Here is a 24,942-nt window from a genome sequence, read left to right on the forward strand (position 1 = left end):
TCCAGCCATTACTATGAGCCCGTCCTCCAAATCAAGATGCCACCGGCCTCCTGCGCCCAATACCTCCCCAAATTCTTTCCAGGAGTTCCAACTCATAACAATGTTTTTATTTGTGAACTTATTCTGATAGCCTTTTGTCAAAGTTGTCCATGTTTGTTGTCAAGGAAGTTGTCCAGGAAGTGAGTTTGTGTTTATACAATATGTACCTAAAGTTTCTTATTAGGAATTTTCAAATCTGATTTCTCTATATGTGGCCATGTTTGGAAATCAATGGCAGTCGGTACCATTTAAGATTAGGAAGGACATTTTTTTTTAATGAGCATCGCCTTATTTCTATTACAGCATATTGTAACATTGATGTACAACAATATAACATCGATAGGTTTAGGCTACTATATGATACTCACATTTTCCCTATACACATCATGAGGTTGCTACAACCTTAGCCAAGTTTACAACGTTTGTGTACAGGTCGAGATAAATTTGAGTAATCAGGTAACAGACAGCACACATTCAATACCGCCTTCCACACTCTAGCTTACATCTAGCTCTCACATTTTCCCTTTGTTTGTAGACTTCAGCGCACAACACATCAACTGTCTGTGACCAGGCGAAAAAACCTTTCCAAGCCAAACCATCATATCATAACCGCTAACCTCTACACATAGCCTACATCGTTGTCACCATATTAGCTAACATCATAGTAAACATAGCTAATAGAACTAACGCATTAGTAAACCCGCCACAATCATGCAGTACAGTGTACAGTCAGCAAGCAGTTTTAGCAGTTACACCGGCGGGACCCGGTGGAAATAAATGAATACCTTGACTTGGAAGAGTTCCCGTGTTGGATAGCCACAGTCAGCTAGCTAACATACTATCCCTCTCTGTTTGAGCCGAGTGTTTGAGTAGGCTAAACTAACGTTGGCTAGCTGCATTTGCTAGCAATGTAAGTGAAAGTGAAAAAAACACAAGGAAATATAGCTAGCTTTCTCTCTCTCTTGCTTTGCCATAATATTTGAAGAAATGAATGTGTTCAAAACTGTTCAACTATTGTCTTTCTCTCTCTTTGAGTCAACTACTCACCACATTTTATGCACTGCAGAGTTAGCTAGCTGTAGTTAATGCTTTCTGTACAATAATAATTCTCTGATCCTTTGATTGAGTGGACAACATGTCAGTTCATGCTGCAAGAGTTCTGATAGGTTGGAGGACGTCCTCTGGGAAGTTGCCATAATTACCGTGTACATCTATGGAAGGGGGTGAGAACCATGAGCCTCCTAGATTTTGGATTTAAGTCAATGTACCCAGAGTGCTGTTGAGGCTACTGTAGACCTACATTGCAAAACGTACAGTTTTAATCAGTTATTTGGTGACATTCATATATTTAGTATAGTTTCATCTAAAAAGTATAACTTTTTCAATATTTTACCATTTTTATTTCATTTCTCCTCTGAGGAGCCTCCATTACCATTGGAAATTGTATTTCAGGGCCGGCCGTCAGTTAAAGTGCAGTACCGAAGCAAAACTGTAGGAGTATTCGAAACCGTGCATCAAGACCGGAACCCTGTCCCTTTCCAGTTCTACATTTTTTGTTGTTGTTGTTGTTGGGGACCAAATAAAAATATTTTATAATCTTATTGATATGGACCCCAATATGACAGCACTACTGAGGAAATTTTAAAAAAGACTGGTTTTGTGTATGTGATTTGTCTAAAACGAATATATTGTAAATATTACGTCATGCAAACAAGGCCTATACTGTACATTATTTTGGTAACCCATAATGCAGTTTCTCATCGATGCACCAATGGGAGGAGAAGAGTGCTCGACCCGGCTGGTCTGCGCCAATGGCTGAGTCCTTCAAAAGGAAGTAGCTACGATCCAATCCGGCCAATTGTCTCGCCCTGATCCGAGAGCGAGATTCATTTATTTATTTGTTCGTAAACAAATCTGTATTTCTTGCAAAAAAAAACATTGGCAGTTAGCCTATAACTATTTTGCAAATATACGGTTAGCTAGATTTTAAAGAGACATCTTGCCATCTCTGTATACTGGTTTACAAAGTGGCTAGGTTCTGAAATGTAATGCTAAACTGTCTTCCCATCAAGAGCCGCTTTCCACCGGAAGCGCAGTTGAGATAGAAATCATGAGTACGGGACGTCTAGATGGAACAGCAAATTGGAATTTTATCTAGGAGTTTGTAGGGCACGTCTTGGGGCAAGTTTGGTAAAGCCACATATCCACAGTGGGCGCAGTGCTCTGGTCGAGGTATGTTATCACAATTGTCTAAACCTACCGTCTAAAATGCTTCAACAAAGCGCGACTCTTGTAACACGGGCCCTTCGACGTTTTGATCGCAGTGGCTAGCTACATTATGCTATAGTATAAAAGATGTAGACAGTCGTGTTATTGTAGAGAGTATTGGGAATCCAGGCAGGCAGGTAGTGAGTGAGTGATTGATTTACGTTTGATCAGTGTTTTTTCTTCAATAGACTCGCTATTCTGTTTGGTGTCTGTTTTGGTCATGCTAGTAGTCGATTCGATCTGTCAAACCACAAAGCTAGCTTGTGCGTGTAGCGAGACAGTTTACTTGTTGTAGCAGTCTGGGATTATGCGTGGGGTTAGGTAAAGATGGCTAGATTAACTAAATGTATCACACTGCTGGGTAATAATCGAGAAATGATTTGGTATTCGCCTCAAGGTTGCATGCAATAATTAGATTGAAATATGTTTTATTTTAGACATTTTAAAATGTATATTTGTTTATTAAATGTAGTTGATTATCCAGCTATCATAAGGTGTTATATTCAATCACTGGTCATCTCTTGGTTAATCAACCATGTTGTATTGGCAATACAATTATCTGAACCGGAATCTGACCCAGGAACCCCTCTTGTCCCCTCTCTGCTCCGCAGGCCCTTCAGCCCATGTGTGATGATGTTGTCATCTGTTTCGGCTGATCCAAGAGGTGGTCAGCAGCTCCCCGGCTCCACGTCGGTGGGTCCATGCCCTTCTCTCTCCCAGCTGTACCATGAACAACTGGCCACAGGGTGCAGAGAGACTAGCAAGGACCAGAGGAATGCTGCGGAGGATGGAGGACCTCTGGTGACTGTGACTATGTCTCACAGACCAGCAGAGAGCAGAGCTAGAGATGGTAGTCTTGGGATGGACTCTGGTGTGAGAGAGAGACAGACTCCGGCAGGGCACAGGCAGAGGGCTTTGGGTTCAGTCTCCAGTTTGAGAGGTCCTGTCTATGGGACTGCAGGATCTTCCGATTTCAGAAGAACAGAGACACAAGTGTCAGACCAGGTGGGGAATGTGTGTGGTGTTCTTAGTGCAGCGATCATCAATTAGATTCAGCCGTAGGACTATTTTTTTTTTTTGTGATTGGCGGTGGCCGTAAAATAATTACAAATCATTTTTAGACTGCAAATTAACCGCAATCTGTTGGACCTAACATATATGTTTGACTAAAACATAATCATTTCAAACCTGGTTTACGTTTGTGTATGATCAAGTGTGTCTGTATTATGCGTGGGAATACTTGGCAACATATTTATTAAATTGAAGCCACTTGGAGCTGATTTCCTGGTGTTTTTACAGTCTTATGTCCAACAATAAAAATCCCCCCCAAAAAAAAAAAAAACATGAAGGGCCAAATAAAACTTGGGCCGCCGGTTGGGGAACCCTGTCTTAGAATATGCTTATGTTTCTGCATGTGTATCCAATGTCTGTGTATTGGATCGTGTGTAAATTTGTGCGTGGTCATTTTCAGGTCCAAGGCACCCAAAGACCCGGCAACAAAGGCAATGTCTGGGTTCATCCAAAACAACTAGGTAATGTACAATTGTTGTTATCAGTTTGTTGTGCATAGAAACTAAGGGGGTGCCAACCTGGCCATACTCGTGATCGTATCTGTAAATTGACAGTTGATAGCCGAATTGGATCGGAAGATACTCATGCTCAGAAAACACGGAAGTGTTGTAATATGCCTAGTTATTTTGTCAACATGTACTTATCAGTCTACAAGTTTATAGACCAAAAAAGCTTCATATTAGGCGTAGCGCTCGAAGGTGTGTGTCTGTCTGTCCTTAACTTGCAGCGGGCAGACAAATTTGCAGTCACTCAGTAAGAATGCGCCTCTGGGCCTCCCGAGTGGTGCAGTGGTCTGAGGCCCAGCATCGCAGTTCTAGCTTTGCCAGTCGAGATTCTTTGTTCGAGTCCAGGCTCTGTTGCAGCCGGCCGTGACCGGGAGATCCATGAGGCGGCGCACAATTGGCACAGCGTCGTCCGGGTTAGAGGAAGGTTTGTCCGGCAGGGATGTCCTTGTCCCATGGCTAACTAGCGGCGACTCCTATGGCGGGCCCGGGCGCAGTGCATGCTGTTTCCTCCAACACGTTGGTGCGGCTGGCTTCCGGGTTAAATGGGCATTGTGTCAGTAAGCAGTGCGGCTTGGTTGGGTTGTGTTTCGGAGGACGCAGGCTCTCGACCTTCGCCTCTCCCGAGTCCATACGGGAGTTGCAGCGATGAGACAAGACTGTAACTACCAATTGACTACTGCAAAATCTGGGAGAAAAATGGGTAAAAAATATATAAAGATAATACGCTTTGGCATTTTATATTTACCTACCCATTCACCGCTTGTTAGATAGGCTATATTTTTTATATATTTTTATTTCACCTTTATTTAACCAGGTAGGCAAGTTGAGAACAAGTTCTCATTTACAATTGCGACCTGGCCAAGATAAAGCAAAGCAGTTCGACACATGCAATGATGGAGTAAAACAAACATATAGTCAATAATACAGTAGAAACAAGTCTATATACGATGTGAGCAAATGAGGTGAAATCAGGGAGGTAAAGGCAAAAAAAGGCCATGGTGGCAAAGTAAATGCAATATAGCAAGTAAAACACTGGAATGGTAGATTTGCAGTGGAAGAATGTGCTAGGTAGAAATAAAATAATGGGGTGCAAAGGAGCTAAATAAATAAATAAATATAAATACAGTAGGGAAAGAGGTAGTTGTTTGGGCTAAATTATAGGTGGGCTATGTACAGGTGCAGTAATCTGTGAGCTGCTCTGACAGCTGGTGCTTAAAGCTAGTGAGGGAGATAAGTGTTTCCAGTTTCAGAGATTTTTGTAGTTCGTTCCAGTCATTGGCAGCAGAGAATTGGAAGGAGAGGCGGCCAAAGAAATAATTGGTTTTGGGGGTGACCAGAGAGATATACCTGCTGGAGCGCGTGCTACAGGTGGGTGATGCTATGGTGACCAGCGAGCTGAGATAAGGGGGGACTTTACCTAGCAGGGTCTTGTAGATGACATGGAGCCAGTGGGTTTGGCGACGAGTATGAAGCGAGGGCCAGCCAACGAGAGCGTACAGGTCACAATGCTGGGTAGTATATGGGGCTTTGGTGACAAAACGGATGGCACTGTGATAGACTGCATCCAATTTGTTGAGTAGGGTATTGGAGGCTATTTTGTAAATGACATCGCCGAAGTCGAGGATTGGTAGGATGGTCAGTTTTACAAGGGTATGTTTGGCAGCATGAGTGAAGGATGCTTTGTTGTGAAATAGGAAGCCAATTCTAGATTTAACTTTGGATTGGAGATGTTTGATGTGGGTCTGGAAGGAGAGTTTACAGTCTAACCAGACACCTAGGTATTTGTAGTTGTCCACGTATTCTAAGTCAGAGCCGTCCAGAGTAGTGATGTTGGACAGGCGGGCAGGTGCAGGCAGCGATCGGTTGAAGAGCATGCATTTAGTTTTACTTGTATTTAAGAGCAATTGGAGGCCACGGAAGGATTGTTGTATGGCATTGAAGCTTGTCTGGAGGGTTGTTAACACAGAGTACAAAGAAGGGCCAGAAGTATACAGAATGGTGTCGTCTGCGTAGAGGTGGATCAGAGACTCACCAGCAGCAAGAGCGACATCATTGATGTATACAGAGAAGAGAGTCGGTCCAAGAATTGAACCCTGTGGCACCCCCATAGGGACTGCCAGAGGTCTGGACAGCAGACCCTCCGATTTGACACACTGAACTCTATCAGAGAAGTAGTTGGTGAACCAGGCGAGGCAATCATTTGAGAAACCAAGGCTGTCGAGTCTGCCGATGTGGTGATTGACAAAGTCGAAAGCCTTGGCCAGATCAATGAATACGGCTGCACAGTAATGTTTCTTATCGATGGCGGTTAAGATATCGTTTAGAACCTTGAGCGTGGCTGAGGTGCACCCATGACCAGCTCTGAAACCAGATTGCATAGCAGAGAGGGTATGGTGAGATTCGAAATGGTCGGTAATCTGTTTGTTGACTTGGCTTTCGAAGACCTTAGAAAGGCAGGGTAGGATAGATATAGGTCTGTAGCAGTTTGGGTCAAGTGTCCCCCCCCCCTTTGAAGAGGGGGATGACTGTAGCTGCTTTCCAATCTTTGGGAATCTCAGATGACACGAAAGAGAGGTTGAACAGGCTAGTAATAGGGGTGGCAACAATTGTGGCAGATAATTTTAGAAAGAAAGGGTCCAGATTGTCTAGCCCGGCTGATTTGTAGGGGTCCAGATTTTGCAGCCCTTTCAGAACATCAGCTGACTGGATTTGGGAGAAGGAGAAATGGGGGAGGCTTGGGCGAGTTGCTGTAGCCAGCCGTAGAAAAATACTTATTGAAATTCTCAATATAGTGGATTTATCAGTAAGGAAACACTGTCACATCTTCAGTGCAGTGGGCAGCAGTGTCCCAGAACTTTTTTGAGTTAGTGTTGCAGGAAGAAAATTTCTGCTTGAAAAAGCTTGCCTTGGCTTTTCTATCTGCCTGTGTATAATGGTTTCTAGCTTCCCTGAAAAGCTGCATATCACGGGGGCTGTTCGATGCTAATGCAGACCGCCATAGGATGTTTTTGTGTTGGCAGTCAGGTCTGGGGAGAACCAAGGCCTATATCTGTTCCTCACCATTTGATGTATCATAGTAGTAGGCTAACAGGAGGCAGCAGCAATCTAAATGATCAGACTGAAACGCGAGGAGAAGTGATCGGGTGAAATTATGAAAAGGTTTAGCTGCCCAAACCTGACAATCAACCTCCCCAGTTCCAACTCACCCTCTCTGTGACTGTGTTCTGTGCACAGAGCCTACCTCCCCTCCTCCGCCTCAGGTGTGCCCCTCTGATCCTACTCCCCCGGCTGGCCCTACGGGAGAGCAGCTGGGGACCCTGAAGAGCTGCCTGGAAGCCCACCAGGCAGAGATGAAGCGGCTGCTGACGGGCTCCCTCGGCTCCCTGTGCCAGCGTCTGGAGGTGGTGGAGAGGAGGATGGAGCAGCTCTGTGAGCAGGGCACCACACATGGCAACAGCCTGGCTCTGCTCAGGATCCAGGTGGGCCAGCTGGCAAGAGGGATGACTGCTGCTGTCGCCAAACAGGACCTGTCACCTCTCCATGGTCTGGGTGAGTTGAAGTTGATGCACTAAAGATTAGAAGGCACCACGCTGAAATGTGTGTGCATGCCTCCCTGCTACATTTTATTAAGTCATTTAAAAAAGGAGAAAAGTTTAATGTTTTTAAGACGGAGTGTGGATTATATACAGTTGAAGTCAGAAGTTTACATACACTTAGGTTGGAGTCCTTGAAACTTGTTTTTCAACCACTCCACAAATTTCTTGTTAACAAACTATAGTTTTGGCAAGTCGGTTAAGACATCTACTTTGTCCATGACACAAGTAATTTTTCCAACAGACAGAATAATTCACTGTATCACAACTCCATTGGGTCAGAAGTTTAGATACACTACGTTGACTGTGCCTTTAAACAGCTTGGAAAATTCCATAAAATGATGTCATGGCTTTAGAAGCTTCTGATAGGCTAATTGACATAATTTGAGTCAATTGGAGGTGTACCTGTGGATGTATTTCAAGGCCAACCTTCAAACTCAGTGCCTCTTTGCTTGACATCATGGGAAAATCAACAGAAATCAGCCAGGACCTCAGAAAAAAATTATAGACCCCCACAAGTCTGGTTTATCCTTGGGAGCAATTTCCAAACGCCTGAAGGTACCACGTTCATCTGTACAAGCAATAGCATGCAAGTATAAACACCATTGGACCACGCAGCCTTCATACCGCTCAGGAAAGAGATGTGTTCTGTCTCCTAGAGATGAAGGTACTTTGGTGCGAAAAGTGCAAATCAATCCCAGAACAACAGCAAGGGACCTTGTGAAGATGCTGGGTACAAAAGTATCTATATCCACAGTAAAACGAGTCCTATATCGACATGACCTGAAAGGCCGCTCAGCAAGGAAGAAGCCACTGCTCCAAAACTGCCATAAAAAAGCCAGACTACAGTTTGCATGTCCTCTGGTCTGATGAAACAAAATTATAACTTGTTGGCCATAATGACCATTTATGTTTGGAGGAAAAAGGGGGAAGCTTGCAAGCCGAAGAACATCATCCCAACCATGAAGCACGGGGGTGGCAGAATCATGTTGTGGGGGTGCTTTGCTGCAGGAGGGACTGGTGCGCTTCACAAAATAGATGGCATAATGAGGTAGGAAAATTATGTGGTTATATTGAAGCAACATCTCCAGATATCAGTCAGGAAGTTAAGGTTTGGTTGCAAATTGGTCTTCTAAATGGACAATGACCCCAAGCATACTTCCAAAGTTGTGGCAAAATGGCTTAAGGACAACAAAGTCACGGTATTGGAGTGGCCATCACAAAGCCCTGACCTCAATCATATAGAAAATGTGTGGGCAGAATTGAAAAAGCATGTGCGAGCAAGGAGGCCTACAAACCTGACTCAGTTACACCATCTCTGTCAGAAGGAATGGGCCAAAATTCAAAAATTCACCCAACTTATTGTGGGAAGCTTGTGGAAGGCTACCCAAAACGTTTGACCCAAGTTAAACAATTTAAAGGCAATGCTACCAAATACTAATTGATTGTATGTAAACTTCTGACCCACTGGGAATGTGATGGAAAAAAATAAAAGCTGAAATAAATAATTCTCTCTACTATTATTCTGACATTTCACATTCTTATAATAAAGTGGTGATCCTAACTGACCTAAGACAGGGAATTTTTACTAGGATTAAATGTCAGGAATTGTGAAACTGAGTTTAAATATATTTGGCTAAGGTGTATGTAAACTTCCGACTTCAACTGTATACACACATACATGTATGTGTGTATGTATATATATATATATTTATATATATATATATTTTATATATATTTATATATTTATATATTTATATTTATATATTTATATATATTTATATATTTATATTTATATATATATATTTATATTTTATATATTTATATTTTATATATTATATATGTGTATATATGTGTGTGTGTGTGTGTGTGTGTGTGTACAGTTGAAGTCGGAGGTTTACATACACCTTAGCCAAATATATTTTGTATGTGTGTACACATACACTTAATGTCCAACATTTTGAGGTCACTTAAATGTCCTTGTTTTGGAAAGAAAAGCACTTTTTTTTTTGTCCATTTTAAAATAACAGCATATTGATCAGAAATGCAGTGTAGACTTTGTTGATGACTATTGTATCTGGAAATGGCTGATTTTTTTTATGGAATATCTACATAGGCTTACAGAGGCCCGTTATCAGCCACCGTCACTCCTGTGTTCCAATGGCACGTTGTGTTAGGTAATCCAAGTTCATAATTTTAAAAGGCTAATTGATCATCAGAAAACCCCTTTGAGATTGTTAGCACAGCTTAAAACTGTTGTGCAGATTTTTAAAAAGTACTAAAACTGGCCTCCTTTAGACTAGTTGAGTATCTGGAGCATCAGCATTTGTGGGTTCGATTACAGGCTCGAAATGTCCAGAAAAAAGAACTTTCTTCTGAAACTCGTCAGTCTGTTCTTGTTCTGAGAAATGAAGGCTATTCCATGCAAGAAATTGCCAGGAAACTGAAGATCTCGTACAACGCTGTGTACTACTCCCTTCACAGAACAGCGCTAACCAGAATAGAAAGATTAATGGGAGGTCCTGGTGCACAACTGAGCAAGATGACCAGTACATTAGGTGTCTAGTTTGAGAAACAGACACCTCACAAGTCCTCAACTGGAACCTTCATTAAATAGTACCCGCAAAACACCCGTCTCCATGTCAACAGTGAAGAGGCGACTCCAGGATGCTGGCCTTCTAGGCAGAGTTCCTCTGTCCAGTGTCTGTGTTATTTTGCCCGTCTTAATCTTTTCTTTTTATTGGCCAGTCTGAGATATGGCTTTTTCTTTGCAACTCTGCCTAGAAAGGCCAGCATCCCGGAGTCGCCTCTTCACTGTTGATGTTGAGATGTGTGTTTTGCGGGTACTATTTAATGAAGCTGTCAATTTCAGAAGAAAGGTCTTTTGTTTCTGGCCATTTTGAGCCTGTAGTCAGACCCACAAATGCTGATGCTCTAGACACTCAACTAGTCTAAAGAAGGACAGTTTTATTGCTTCTTTAATCAGTTTTCAGCTGTACTAACATAATTGCAAATGTGGTTTCTAATGATCAATTGGCCTTTTTAAAATGATAAACTTGGATCAGCTAACACAACATGCCATTGAAAAACAGGAGTGATGGTTGCTGATAATGGGCCTCTGTAGGTATTCCATAAAAATCACTGTTTCCAGCTACAATTGTTTGTTGTAAATGACTGTCTTTTAATGGACAATACATGTGCTTTTCTTTTAAAAACAAGGACATTTCTGAGTGACGCCAAACATGGGGACCACGTGCTGCCAGTGTTTAACTACTTGATTGAAGATTATTTTGTTGGTAAGTAATGTTTCTTGTGTTGTACAGGAAAGGAACCAAGAGTGCTGAAAGAAGAGGACTTCACCAAGTTGTTACCACACAGTCCTAACCCTTTGTGCAATATGGGCTCCTCAGGAGCAGACTTAGACAAGGGGAGTGTCACTGGATGTCAATGGATGATGACAACATTTTCACCCACCCACAGTCCGGCCCCGAGCAGTGACCACAAAGAGGGGTTAGGTGGGAAAATGAAAAGAACAGAGTCAGGCCGGTCTGTATCCTCCATGGGAAAAGCTCCCTCTAAGTCGGTCACTGAGGGGTGCAAACAAGGGAACTACTCCCCTGTGTCGGACTTTGAAGATCTGGACATGGAGCTGGCGGCCGAGAAGGGGCGGGACGCTCTTAACTGGTTGGTCAATTCTGCCCTGGCCGACACAGAGTCTAGTGACAGCCAGGAAGTGCCCCTTCCATCCCCTTCTCAGAAGGCACAATCTGGGAACAGGAGAGAGCGTATAGAGACCCATCCACACTCTCCTCATGTACACTTCCCCACTGAATCCCAAGGCCTGTCCAAAAGCACTGAGGTCCATAAGTGTCCACTTACGGGTAAGGGTAGGACTATGGCTGCATTTCCTGAGGGGGTACAGTTGAGCCCTATAGGAGCTTTCTCTCTGTCGCCACATTCCGTTGAAGTTGTAAGGTCATCTAGGCCTGAGCACACAGGAAGAATAGCTCCTGCTTCAACTAATATCCAACTTAGGATCACCAGCCCACCTCGCACTGACCACACAGTCTACACTCAGTCCTCCAAAGAGGCAGAGAAAGACCAGAAGCCTGAGAGGAAGAGGCGGAACAAGAGGGAAGCGAAGGCACACTCGGTCGATGAGTTTAACTCTACCGCCACTAAGTCCGTCAAGAGTAGCTTCTCCGCTCAGATACAGGACCAACCACAGGTTGGTGTGAGCAGGGGGGCAGCCGAGGAGAGGCAGCAGAGTCAACAACACAAGCAGACTCTAAACTTTACAATACCTCATCAGCAACACAATCCATTGTCCCACGCCCAGCTGAAGTCTCCAGATGGAGCATCATCACTATCAGGTTCAGTCTTTGCACCCTCTTCCTGGTCCCCTCTGTCCTCCCCACCCATGTCTGGCTACGTGGACCCTCAGAAGGGCAAACAAGCCACGGATCGATCCTTCCTGCACTTCCACTCTTCCAGCCCCTCTCTAGACTCCTCCGTAGCCTCCAAGCTCTCCTCTCCCCGAAATGGCTCTTCTAAATCTCTCATGGTTGGTGTTAGATCCATCCACCCCCAAGGCCAGGCCCTTCTACTCCAGCTGTCGGACACAGCCAGCCAGCTTGTACCTTCCAGCCCATCCCCGGAGCTCCCCTCACCCCCGGATGGTGGTCAAAGTAGATGGGGGAACATCCCGTGCGTCTTCAACTCCAAGCTCAAGAACCACTGGAATAAGGACTGGTCCTCCTGTAAGAAGCGGCCCCTGAAAGGCGTTCGCAGCACTAGTGGTGCTCTAGCCATGTCTCTCCCGGAGCTGGAGGAGGAGACGTCGCAGCACCACTGGCAGCCACTGGTGATTCTGGGCAGCCCAGTCTTGCCTCTGTCCCCCCTGCAGCTAGGGCCCCTAGCCCAGACCTTCTCCTCCTTATGCTGTAGCAGCAAGGCCCTGGACAGAGACTCTTCTACCCTGCAGCACGGCCTCTTCCATGCCACAGGCCAGTTCCCCATGTCCCTCTTCAGCCAGATGGGCTTCTCCAAGTTCTCCAAGGCGGGTCTGAGCACCGTGCTGGCTGCATCCTCCCCCGCCTCCTTCCGCCACTGGTTCAGACACAAGTGCCCCATGCCCCTCATGAGGTTGTCGGCCACAGCAGTGGAGACGGTGATGTGTCAGATTATAGAGTCACAGAAGAAGTACATGTATCCTCCCCTCAAGGACTACACAGGCCCTCCTGGCCTGGACAATGACCACAGGTCAGTATTGATAGGCATTTTCATGTGCTAAGAGCTGTTTTCATAAGCAATATGTTAATGGATAGAATAAATATTTACTTATTATAGTAAACATTTGAAGATATTCTGCTGATTTCTTGTTTGCTTGCTTGTTGGTTTGTAATTGCAGTTATGCTCAATCGTGCAGTCAAGAAGCTACCTCTGTCAGAATGTCTAGCACAGCAAGGTGAGCAGACGTCTAGACATGGCACTATTGAATGTCCATGAAATGCAATGTAATAATTGATTGGCAAACGAATATGGGCTGGCTACATTACATCTGTTACTGCTGTTGTCAGTGGCATCTCAAAGGATAAACAGCATGTATAAGTGATGCACAACCTATGCCTATTATTGAATATCATCACAAACTATGTCTCCATTCTGTTTTCCGCCCAGCAGTACGTCTCTCACCTTCTCACCGACAAGGCGACGTTGGGTCAGACTCCCCCCAGAGCGGGCCCTTTCCAGCCCCAAGACCAGTCATAGCCACAGCCCCAAGACCATGCGTCTGGATAACCAGCCCGAGCCTGTGCCCAGCTTTGCCATTGCCAGTGCCAACGTCAAATACCCTGGTCTGCATGGCCGCAGCCCAACCAGAGAGGTGAGCCTGGCATGTATAGTAACTTTGTCTTAGAATGGACTTTGATTGACTAGACAGGGATGGGAAACTTTGATGGGTGTGGGGGCCACACACACGAGGGGCCGCATTTGCTCGCGGGTATCTCTCACACTCTGCATGACATGCACATGCTGGCCAATCACAAGCATCCCTGGTTAGAGCGCACATTTAGATGCTGGTGAGGAGAGAAAGGGCTTCACCAAAGACAGTACAGTATGAGGTTTAGCAACTGTGGCTTTACCTCCGTGTGTCCGGTGCTGCTAGTGCTAACAAGAATGTCAATTTGGTGCCAAGAAGGGTGCATCTTCAGTGCTATGGCAGTATTTCGGTACAGGCAAACCTCAAAAACTGTCTGAGTTGTCTCGACAATTGATTTAATAATTTGAAGAATAACCATCCACTACTTTTATGATGATTGAATAGTAAAAAAAAAGCACCCGACAGCAGCAAAGCCCCTCAGCCACAACCAGCCGCCTACGTGAAACACGCATTGGCTGATGATGCGTTTTCAAGTGTAACATCCTACAAAAAAACATCCCGCATAGAAGTCCGAGGCTATCAGAGAGCCAAAGACATGGTTCTTATTTACACAGTCAGCAAAGATGGCTTCAAGAAGATGATAAACAAGCTGGATAAGAAGTATACATATTTCTCCCAAATCACCATCCCAACACTGTATAACAAAATTAAGGGAGGAGTTGAAACATGTCACATTGAATGACTGGACCAGACGCCAATGTTTTGGACACAGACTGCACCTTGCAATCAGTAGGCTACGTGTTACAATTTTTTAAAGGCACTTTGACTTATAATAATGTTTCAGCCTATTTATACATAATTACACAATCATAAGCTTCATATTCCATCTGCAGCCCATGGCTGCTTGAATAAATAATTAACTTCATTAAGAACTCGTATTGGGAAATGGGAACTCATAATGTTATTCATGAATTAATCAATAATATATTTTGGCTTGTTAATATGTAGGCATTATAATCTCATCTTTTATCATATGTAGCCTATAACAATGTTGGGAAAGATGAGTTTAATTTGGTTTTGTGTTCAGTTAGCACAGTGTGTTAATCCACATCTCATGTTAGAAGTGATGTTCTCTACCCAGACAGTTGTTTTAACCATGTCTGATGGAATTACCAAGTTTTCACCCACGTGTTGCAATTCATAATAGAAATTGCAATGTCTGGCCCAAAAATCGCAATTATATATTTTGTCCAAATCGTGCAGCCCTAGAAAAAAACATTTACGTTTTAAGTTTTAAAGCAAGTTTGCTGCAATTCTACTCATTTTGCCATGGGGCGGATAGGAAAATTAGCTGTTTTGCAGCCAATTTCCTGCAGTTCTACACATTTTGTCATAAGGTGGGGAGAAATGTTTGCAGTTTTTAATGACATCTGTAGCGGTATAAGGCACTGCGTCTCAGTGCTAGAGGCGTCACTACAGATACCCTGGTTCAAATCCAGGCTGTATCACAACTGACTGTGATTGGGAGCCCTATAGGGCGGCGCACAATTGGCCCAGCGTCATTCAGGTTTGGCCGGTGTAGGCCATCATTGTAAATAAGAATTTGTTCTTAACTGACTTGCCTAGTTACAGTGGGGCAAAAAAGTATTTAGTCAGCCACCAATTGTGCAAGTTCTCCCACTTAAAAAAGATGAGAGGCCTGTATATTTTCATCATAGGTACACTTCATCTATGACAGACAAAATGAAAAAAAAAAATCCAGAAAATCACATTGTAGGATTTTTAATGAATTTATTTGCAAATTATGGTGGAAAATAAGTATTTGGTCAATAACAAAAGTTTATCTCAATACTTTGTTATATACCCTTTGTTGGCAATGACAGAGGTCAAACGTTTTCTGTAAGTCTTCACAAGGTTTTCACACACTGTTGCTGGTATTTTGGCCCATTCCTCCGTGCAGATCTCCTCTAGAGCAGTGATGTTTTGGGGCTGTTGCTGGACAACACGGACTTTCAACTTCCTCAAGACTTTCTATGGGGTTGAGATCTGGAGACTGGCTAGGACACTCCAGGACCTTGAAATGCTTCTTACAAAGCCACTCCTTCGTTGCCCGGGCGGTGTGTTTGGGATCATTGTCATGCTGAAAGACCCAGCCACGTTTCATCTTCAATGGCCTTGCTGATAGAAGGAGGTGTTCACTCAAAATCTCACGATACATGGCCCCATTCATTCTTTCCTTTACACGGATCAGTTGTTCTGGTCCCTTTGCAGAAAAACAGCCCAAAAACATGATGTTTCCACCCCCATGCTTCACAGTAGGTATGGTGTTCTTTGGATGCAACTCAGCATTCTTTGTCCTCCAAAAACGACGAGTTGAGTTTTTACCAAAAAGTTCTATTTTGGTTTCATCTGACCATATGACATTCTCCCAATCTTCTTCTGGATCATCCAAATGCTCTCTAGCAAACTTCAGACGGGCCTGGACATGTACTGGCTTAAGCAGGGGGACACGTCTGGCACTGCAGGATTTGAGTCCCTGGCGGCTTCGTGTGTTACTGATGGTAGGCTTTGTTACTTTGGTCCCAGCTCTCTGCAGGTCATTCACTAGTTCCCCCCGTGTGGTTCTGGGATTTTTGCTCACCGTTCTTGTGATCATTTTGACCCCACTGGGTGAGATCTTGCGTGGAGCCTGCGATCGAGGGAGATTATCAGTGGTCTTGTATGTCTTCCATTTCCTAATAATTGCTCCCACAGTTGATTTCTTCAAACCAAGCTGCTTACCTATTGCAGATTCAGTCTTTCCAGCCTGGTGCAGGTCTACAATTTTGTTTCTGGTGTCCTTTGACAGCTCTTTGGTCTGGGCCATAGTGGAGTTTGGAGTGTGACTGTTTGAGGTTGTGGACAGGTCTTTTATACTGATAACAAGTTCAAACCGGTGCCATTAATACAGGTAACGAGTGGAGGACAGAGGAGCCTCTTAAAGAAGTTACAGGTCTGTGAGAGCCAAAAATCTTGCTTGTTTGTAGGTGACAAAATACTTATTTTCCACCATAATTTGCAAATAAATTCATTAAAAATCCTACAATGTGATTTTCTGGATTTTTTTTTTCTAATTTTGGCTGTCATAGTTGAAGTGTACCTATGATGAAAATTACAGGCCTCTCTCATCTTTTTAAGTGGGAGAACTTGCACAATTGGTGGCTGACTAAATACTTTTTTGCCCCACTGTATATTGAACAATTAATGTAATTGTCTCAACTATTTGTAACTCAACTAAATGTTACCAATTGTGTTTTACCGGAGTTGTGTAGCCTACCGGAGTGGATGCAACTCCCATCCAACAGCTGATTGGGGTTTTCAATCATTCAGATTTTATTTAGTTGTTTAGGTGCACTATAAGAAATCGTTTTGGTAGTTTTTGCTTTAAACGGTCAGTGTATTTGGTCATTGTTACATGAACAGGGTAATTTCATAAATGACAGCAATACTTTTTTGGAGCTGTGCATGGTCACATTAATTGGTTGGAGTGAAAGAAACTCTCCTTAAAATTCCAATCGGTCTAAACCATTTGCTATTGAGACTGGTTAAAATCCAAAGCTGCAGTATACTAATTGGCTAAATGCCATTCTGATTTCTAAAGATTAGTATTGTCATTGTGTCAACTCAACATTTTATCTGCAAAAATGACAAATTGGTGGTTTTCAGATTTTAAAAAAGTAGGGGGACAAAAAGCATAGGTACCTGAGCTGCCCTATGGTTCAGCTCAGGTACCTACACACACACACACCATTGACATTGAGGAACACACACACTGAGGGCCACTCAGCTTAGAGAAGAAATCCAAAGCTCAGACAGATCCAGCTCAGAGGCCCAGCTCCTGAGCTCCCATCAGCAGCAGATATAAAATGGAAAATGAATGTGTTTATGCAAAAAAATGCATGTAATTGTATCGAATTGATCCAAATCACATATTCATTCCCCTAATCAAACCAAATCACACCAAATTGTTCCAAATGAAAATGTTTGCTATTGGAGCCCATGTATCTAGATGCATATGAAAGAAGAGATGCACATCCCTAGACACCATTCTTCCACAAGAATTTCCAGAATTTGGTGTTTTGTTGATGGTGGTGTAAAACACTGTCTCAGGCGCCACTCCAGAATCTCCCTTAAGTGTTAATTTGGGTTGAAATCTGCTGACTGAGACAGCCATGGCATATGGTTATCATCGTTTTCATTCTCATCAAACCATTCAATGACCACTCGTGCCCTGTGCATGGGGGCATTGTCAACCTATGGGGGCCAAAATAATGGTCCGCACAGAATTTGTTGTTGATTACTTAACTCAGGAACCACACTTGTGTGGAAGCACCTGCTTTCAATATACTTTGTATCCATTTACTCAATTGTTTCCTTTATTTTGGCAGTTACCAAAACTGTGGCTCTGATTCTGTACAATCCTTACAATTTATAGGGATCATGCACAACAAATGTTCCACACAGATTTGAGCAATTTAGCTAATTCTTAGTTGCAGTCTCTGCAGTCTAGTCCTGGATCTAAGGGGGCTGATGAATGTTGTGTGACAGTGGGAACACCATTTTGGTGTTGACTGAGGTTGCTCATTTGATCCACGGAGTGACTTTTGTATTTTATTCCCTGTGAGCATCATTGATTTTTCAAGGAAGCACCTCTTCCATTGTCTGAACACAAACTCTTGCAATCCAGCTAGTTGTACCTCTCCCTTGTGACTTCTTTGCTATATTATTAAAATACAATTATTTTCTCTCTCTTCTCTCACTTTTTCTTTATTTTGTTCTGTAGGGTGGTCTGTATGATGCGAGTGTGGGAACCCAGCCATGCCAGCGCTCCAAGAGGGTATCCCAGATCCGCATTCGGAAGACTGTTCCCAAACCAGACAACAACCTCACTCCCATGGGCCTGCCCAAACCAAAGAGGTAAGTTTAAAAACTCAGTAACGAACAAAACAATGGGATTATTGAAATACCACGGCTCATGTGATCACACAGAGTGCCAACTGTGTTTTACATGTTTTTTTGCGTACATCCCATCAGACTGAAGAAGAAGGAGTTCAGCTTGGAGGAGATTTACACCAACAAGAATTACAAATCACCCACTCCCAACAGGTCAGCCATCATCATTTTTATTATTCAAACTGTACCTCAAGTTGGAGAACATGACAATTTACAGTATATTGAAACCACTTTTTGTTAGTCAATAGGCTATTAAAATAGGCATAGGCAATTCCAAATTAACAGAATTACGCTGAGACTCAGATTCTTCACTTTAAAATGTATGCCAAACAAAAACCATTGATTTCAAAGTTTAACAAACCATACACCTCTATGCACAATGACTACTTTGAAAAATGTATACAGTAAATAAAAAAACATTAACTGTAAAAACTGTGCAGATACAAAGTTTGATAACAGTTACTGTAAAATTTCCCTGAGTTTTATTCTGTTAACAAACTTTGTATCTGCACAGTTCTTCCTGTACATGTGTTTTCGTAACATTTTCTGGGGAAATTGTTAAAAGTAGTCCTTGTACATAGTTGTATGGTTTATTAAACTTTGATTTCAATGGTTTTTGTTTGGTATACATTTTAATGTGAAAATCTTAATCTCAGTGTAATTTCCACTTTAATATTGTTCATCATATGGTTTATCATTTTGTTTAGTGTATGATATTGCTCAGCAGTTAACTGACATTTCTGTTATTGACATTTTTTAAACAACTTATTGACTAATGTTGGTTGTTATTTGAATTCCATTTCTGTCTTTTTTTTTTTTGTGAGCTTGTAGTTTAGCGCAGAAAACATGGTAATTAACTACAATGACCATAATCCATTATGCGCCTACTTGTTCGGTCTGTGTAGCTTTTACGCATGTTATGTAAAAGAGACAGAAAAATGTGTCATCATGAGGGGAGGAGTTGCGAGGTATCTCTACCTGAAAATACATTATCTTAGTGATTGATAGTTGGTATTCAGCAGTCATACCAGAATGCCTTATTTACTTTGAAGAACTTCTAAAATAGTGATTTTGTCAGACAGCATAGACAGCAGCTCTATAGAGATGACTTATAATGAAATAATACCTAAAACAAATGTAATACACAACTGAAATATTTTTTTAAAGTAATGTCAATATATTCTGATTTAAGTGATGAGCAGTAATGGGCAGTCACTACCATCATGGGACATTTATTAATTGTTTTATTCTGTGTTAAAGCATTCGACACACATAATGCATAGTGCATTTAATGTTTTTATTTTAAATAACAGGAATCGAAAACAGTAATTTATTTTTTAATAATCGAAACTGAACCGACCTCAAAAAAGCACTTCACTCAGCACTAGTATATGGTTGATCATATTGTTTAGTATATGGTTGATCATATTGTTTAGTATATGGTTAATATGATAAACAATATGATAAACCATATGATAAACCATATACTAAACAATATGATCGTTTATCATATGGTTGATCATATGGTTTAGTATATGGTTGATCATATGGTTTAGTATATGGTTTAGTATATGGTTGATCATATGGTTTAGTATATGGTTGATCATATGGTTTATCATACTGTTTTCCCATACCAGGAGCCTGGAGACCATCTTCGAGGAGCCCAAGGAGAAGAACGGATCTCTGGTCTGCATTGGCCACCAGAAGAGGAAGCGTGTACTGGACTTCCCTGACTTCACATTGCCTCGCAAACGCAAAGTCCGGGCCAACATGGCTCCCCTGCGCGTAAAGGGCCCCAGGGGGCGTGGTCGGCGGGGGAGGCCTGACGATGCCGACCTGGATGTCATGCTCATCGAGAGGCTGAGCGAGCTGGAAGACTTCTTCACCCGCCAAGGCCTGGAGGACTGAGCAGTCCCACAATACCCCCTATTTCACATCCAAATACAAACTCTCACAAATGGTACCCTATTCATCATAGTGCTCTACTTTTGACCCAAGCCCATCGGGTCAAAGTAGCATATTATAGAGTGAACAAGTTATCATTTGTGACATGCTACACACATGCATTGCATATGGTTCATCATTCTCAGTTTTTGGACAGCTTGTTTTGTAAATTGATTGGGCTTATGAAACTGGATTTGAATAATTAGATCATGTTAAGAGATTTCTATGATCGTGTTCGGTTTTTCTACTTCGGGGCCCCTGAAATGCCCATTCAGATGATTTGTTTCAGAACTGGCAGACTTTGAAGTGCTAGAAAAAATTGACTTAAATTGTGCCTTTTATGGAAATTTAAACTCAATCCAGCAAAGAGAGGATTTTTATGATATATAATGAATAGTGGTTGAACAGTTACTACTTTGTTCTTAGGAACTGTAATTGAACCTGTGATAACAGAATTGTGGGTGCTCATACTTGGATGTGTGCGTTCGTACACACACATGGAACTTTCGCATGTGAACACATGGAAGACGAGTTTGACAACCCATACCTGAGAACTTTCCCTCTTACCTCATTCAGATTTCTCATCAACTCATTCATTAAATTGTTGTTTTGAACGGGACCTTGTGAGGACACAACCGTTTCTGACAGAGTCAACGGTATATGTGCAGCTTTACTCCCCTGATGACAGCCTCACTGCTAGCCTGGCCTTAGGAATGGAGGTAACTGACCAACTGGATTGGTGCCCCATGTCTCTCTACCTCCTCATGCATTGTTGGGAAAGATGCTACATGTGAGGGCATCAGTTCAGTACATCTCCCTGATAACCCGACTGGGATCTAGATGATGAGGAGTTCCCATCCTGAATCATAGTGAAACAATACATATATTTTGCAGTATTTGTAAAGAAAAGGAAAAGTCCATGATTAACAGTCTTTTTCACCTGATGTGCATTATCCGGTCCATCTGATGTGCGAATACAATCTGATACATATGTGAAAATGTTATTTTCCTATAGATGGTATATTATCTATACTTCAGTGTTGAGGACCTAGATCAGGACTGGACAAACTATGAGCCCATACAATCTGGCCCACGGGATGTTTGAGTAATACAAGTTTAAAGTAAAAATGATTATTTTGGGTTAGATAAAATACTCAAGGCCACTCTTGGTCATTTAAATTTAGATGGTATGTAGAAATTATAATGGGCCTATATATTTCCAAATAACTTAAGTTTTTCTGGGCCGCAAATTTATTTTAACAAACCCGTCCGTCCCCAAAAAATCTGTGCGGCCCTCCATTGAATTGCGAAATCCTGATGTGGCCCTGAAGCCAAAAAGTTTGCCTTTCCCTGAACTAGCTACACAGTCGTACTATGAGGCCATTTTGGGTTGAAAGGCCTCAAGATTTAAGTCCCTTGGCTCACTGTAAAGGACTCAGTACCTATGGAAATGGTCATTTGGTAGACAAGGACCTAATCTTTGATCACAAACTGGATTTTTTTTTTTTTTGCGGTTTCTTTCTGTGGATTGATTTTCCTTTTTGGTGCATCATTTTTCTTTGGACATATGAAATATGCAACATCTTTGTTTAGATTTTTTTTGTAGGCAGCCCCATTTTTTGTTTAAACTGTCAGACTTCAAACTCTTCTGCATAGGGACTCTTGACACCATTGACCATGTCTGTCTCCCAGTATCCTAATGCTGGATGGTCACAGGTTAGGGTTATTCAATTGTCTGGCTGTGATATGGCCTCATCTTCTAATAGCTGCTGAACGTTTCTAGGGACAGGATTTTTCCTGAACATGTGTCCTGGAAAAACTCTGGGCCCTAGTTATCTCAATTGCATACTCCTTGTGTCCTCTCTCCTTTTCAAAACCCATTGGATGAGAGAGCCAGAGGTCCCTTTCCTCTGACCTCCAATAGATTTTAGGAAGTAGACAATGAGGCGTTTTCAATTGAGATCTTCCCACAGAATCTTTCAGGTGGTCACATGGTCAGGAAAAACTCCTGGCTCTAACCATTTTCCAATGGATAAGAATGTGTTTGAGGATTACAAGTAATGTGCACTGAGTGGTCCTGTGCTTGGATAAGTGAGTGTGGGCTGCGTGCCTGTAGATATTGTCCTAATTCCTATTGCTGCTAAACCGCCTACCTAGTATATTATATTGCAAAATGTATATTATAGATGTTAAAGTTCAGAATGGATTTTTTTGTTTTGTTATTTAAAAACTTTTTATTTTTATTTTTTTACATGTGATCCATAAAATCCACATCAGTCCATGCCACATGATGTGGAGCAAAATATGGATCCACTAACTGGTCTGTCTTACAACAGCATTTACCTATCTTCTCTTTGTGAGTGTGCAGCAATCTTTCATGCAAAAGTTAAATCAGGCCTGTAAATAGGTCCATTAAGAACTCTGATGCCTTAGATTGGAAGACCTAGCTTGGTTGCCTGATCTGTTTCTACACTTCTAGCATTGTCATACCAAACAGACTGTCCTTATTGCAATCTCATTTTTACATTGAATAATGACTGGAGATAAGGATTTTGTTAAAGCAGAAACTTATCTAGGAACCAGCAATGAAATAGTTGTAGTGTTCAACACATTACCATAATTCTCATTATGCATTATTTTTAAATCATGACCATTTATTGTGGAACACTCATTTGAAGTGAATACTTTGTCTATCTGGGGTCAATCATCATTACATATCAGGTCTTTGTTCGGAATCAAGTGGAAACATTCAGCTCAGCATCAGCACACATTGACACAATCCTTTCATGAATTGTTCAGAACAATTTTTCAAGTGTCATTAATGGGGTTTGCATTTAACACCCAAGTATTCTACTGTTCAAACTTCTCCACAACTTATACAGTGTTCTGCCATTATGAAAACAATTCTGGAGGTAGCTTTTTTTTAATCATTAATTTTTTCTTGTATTTTTTTTGTAAGTGTATAGTTACTTTCTTAGAGCCTTCATGCGGATTGCAATCTTTGTTTATATACTCCTCCACTGCCCTGGACCTATTTGCCAGTAGATTTGCTATTGTGGCAAAAGTCTGCACATATTTACTCCCAAAGAGCCAGACCCTGTGAAGTGTTCTAGTGCCCCTTCTCTTCCTCACTCTGACTTCTGCTCTTGAGGCCAGAGAGGGAATGGTAGAAAAATGTGACAAAGTTATTGGTGAGTGATGTGAAATCTTTTTTCTTTTAATTTGACAATAACAGGATTCTTTAGTTTACACTGGTGTGTAGTGGAAAACGTGACACATTTTGGGAACCCCCATGTCTGAAAATAAAACTTTATATTGATTTTTATTTTATTTTTAAATTCCTTATTTCATCCTATGTTAAGTGATGGGCACTTACCGTAGACATGCATCTCACAGACCAACACTAAAGATTAGTATTGTCAATCATTTTAATTGTAATATATTTTACGAATAAAATAGTGTATTTGTGTAATTTATTAATTAGTTGGATATGCAAACTGATCTATTTGTTTGGCTGAAATAACCATCATTCCTTTTGAGAAATCTGGAAGTGAAACAGACCATGTAGGTGTCCCTCTCCTCTCCCCTACCAGGGCTCGAACCAGGGACCCTCTGTACACATCGACAACAGCCACGCTCGAAGCATTGTTACCTATCGCTCCACAAAAGCTGCGCACCCCGCTAACTAGCCATTTCACACCGGTTACATATGGTAAACAGTCTATGGACAAGGTATGACAACAATCCATGCTTTGGTTTTGTTTACCTGGCCTCTGTTACAACTTCAAATTATAACTTTTTAGCATTTGTGGCACAAATCCAAAGTAAATCAATGCTACCTTTACTGAACAAAAATATAAACGCAACAATTTTACTCTGTTATAGTTCCTATAAGGCCCTAATATATGGATTTCACATGAATAGGCAAGGGTGTAGCCATGGATGAGCCTGGGAGGGCATAGGCCCATCCACTAGGGAGCCAGGCCCAGCCAGTCAGAATGAGTTTTCCCCCACAGAAGGTGTTATTACAGACAGAAATACTCCTCAGTTTCATCAGCTGTCTGTCTGGGTGACTGGTCTCAGACGATCCCGCAAGGGGAAGAAGCCGGATATGGAGGTCCTGGGCTGGCGTGGTTCATGTGGTCTGTGATTGTGAGGCCGGTTGGACGTACTGCCGAATTATGGTAGAGAAATTAACATTAAATTATCAGGCAACAGCTCTGGTGGACATTCCATCAGTCAGCATGTCAATTGCGCCCTCCCTCAACTTGAGACATCTGTGACAAAATGGCATATTTTAGAGTGGCCTTTTATTGTCCCCAGCATAAGGTGCTCCTGTGTAATGATCATGCTGTTTAATCAGTTTCTTGATATGCCTCACCTGTCAGATGGATGGATTATTTTGGCAAAGGAGAACTGCTCACTAACAGGGATGTAAACAAATTTGTGCACAACATTTGAGAAGTTTTTTGTGCATATAGCAAATGTTGATCTTTTATTTCAGCTCATGAAACATGGGACCAACACTTTACGTTTCTATTTATGTTCAGTATATATTTGCGTGTTCGCGCTTCTTTACCAAATCGGGATATTCACCAATGCTGGAAGTGGGGCCGAGAATAAAGGTTTGGGAATCACAGATCTAAAT

General features: G+C 42.1%; 1 protein-coding gene across 2 annotated transcripts; it reads left to right on the forward strand.

The window, feature by feature from the left end:
• Nucleotides 1–1,888: 1,888 nt before the first annotated feature.
• On the forward strand, nucleotides 1,889–23,619 carry LOC112220307. 2 transcript variants are annotated; one of them, XM_024382082.2, is made up of 10 exons: nucleotides 1,889–2,271; nucleotides 2,919–3,312; nucleotides 3,779–3,839; nucleotides 7,119–7,433; nucleotides 10,801–12,739; nucleotides 12,888–12,944; nucleotides 13,157–13,361; nucleotides 18,181–18,314; nucleotides 18,432–18,503; nucleotides 19,988–23,619. In XM_024382082.2, the coding sequence occupies exons 2-10, from the start codon at nucleotides 2,938–2,940 to the stop codon at nucleotides 20,256–20,258; spliced, it is 3,429 nt and encodes a 1,142-aa protein (XP_024237850.1). In that variant the 5' UTR covers nucleotides 1,889–2,271; nucleotides 2,919–2,937; the 3' UTR covers nucleotides 20,259–23,619. The 2 variants fall into 2 exon arrangements, with proteins under 2 accessions (XP_024237850.1, XP_024237851.1); XM_024382083.2 differs by having other exon boundaries at nucleotides 13,160–13,361.
• Nucleotides 23,620–24,942: the final 1,323 nt, after the last annotated feature.

Source organism: Oncorhynchus tshawytscha, linkage group LG20 (genome assembly GCF_018296145.1).
Source record: "Oncorhynchus tshawytscha isolate Ot180627B linkage group LG20, Otsh_v2.0, whole genome shotgun sequence".
Lineage (NCBI taxonomy): Eukaryota > Metazoa > Chordata > Actinopteri > Salmoniformes > Salmonidae > Oncorhynchus > Oncorhynchus tshawytscha.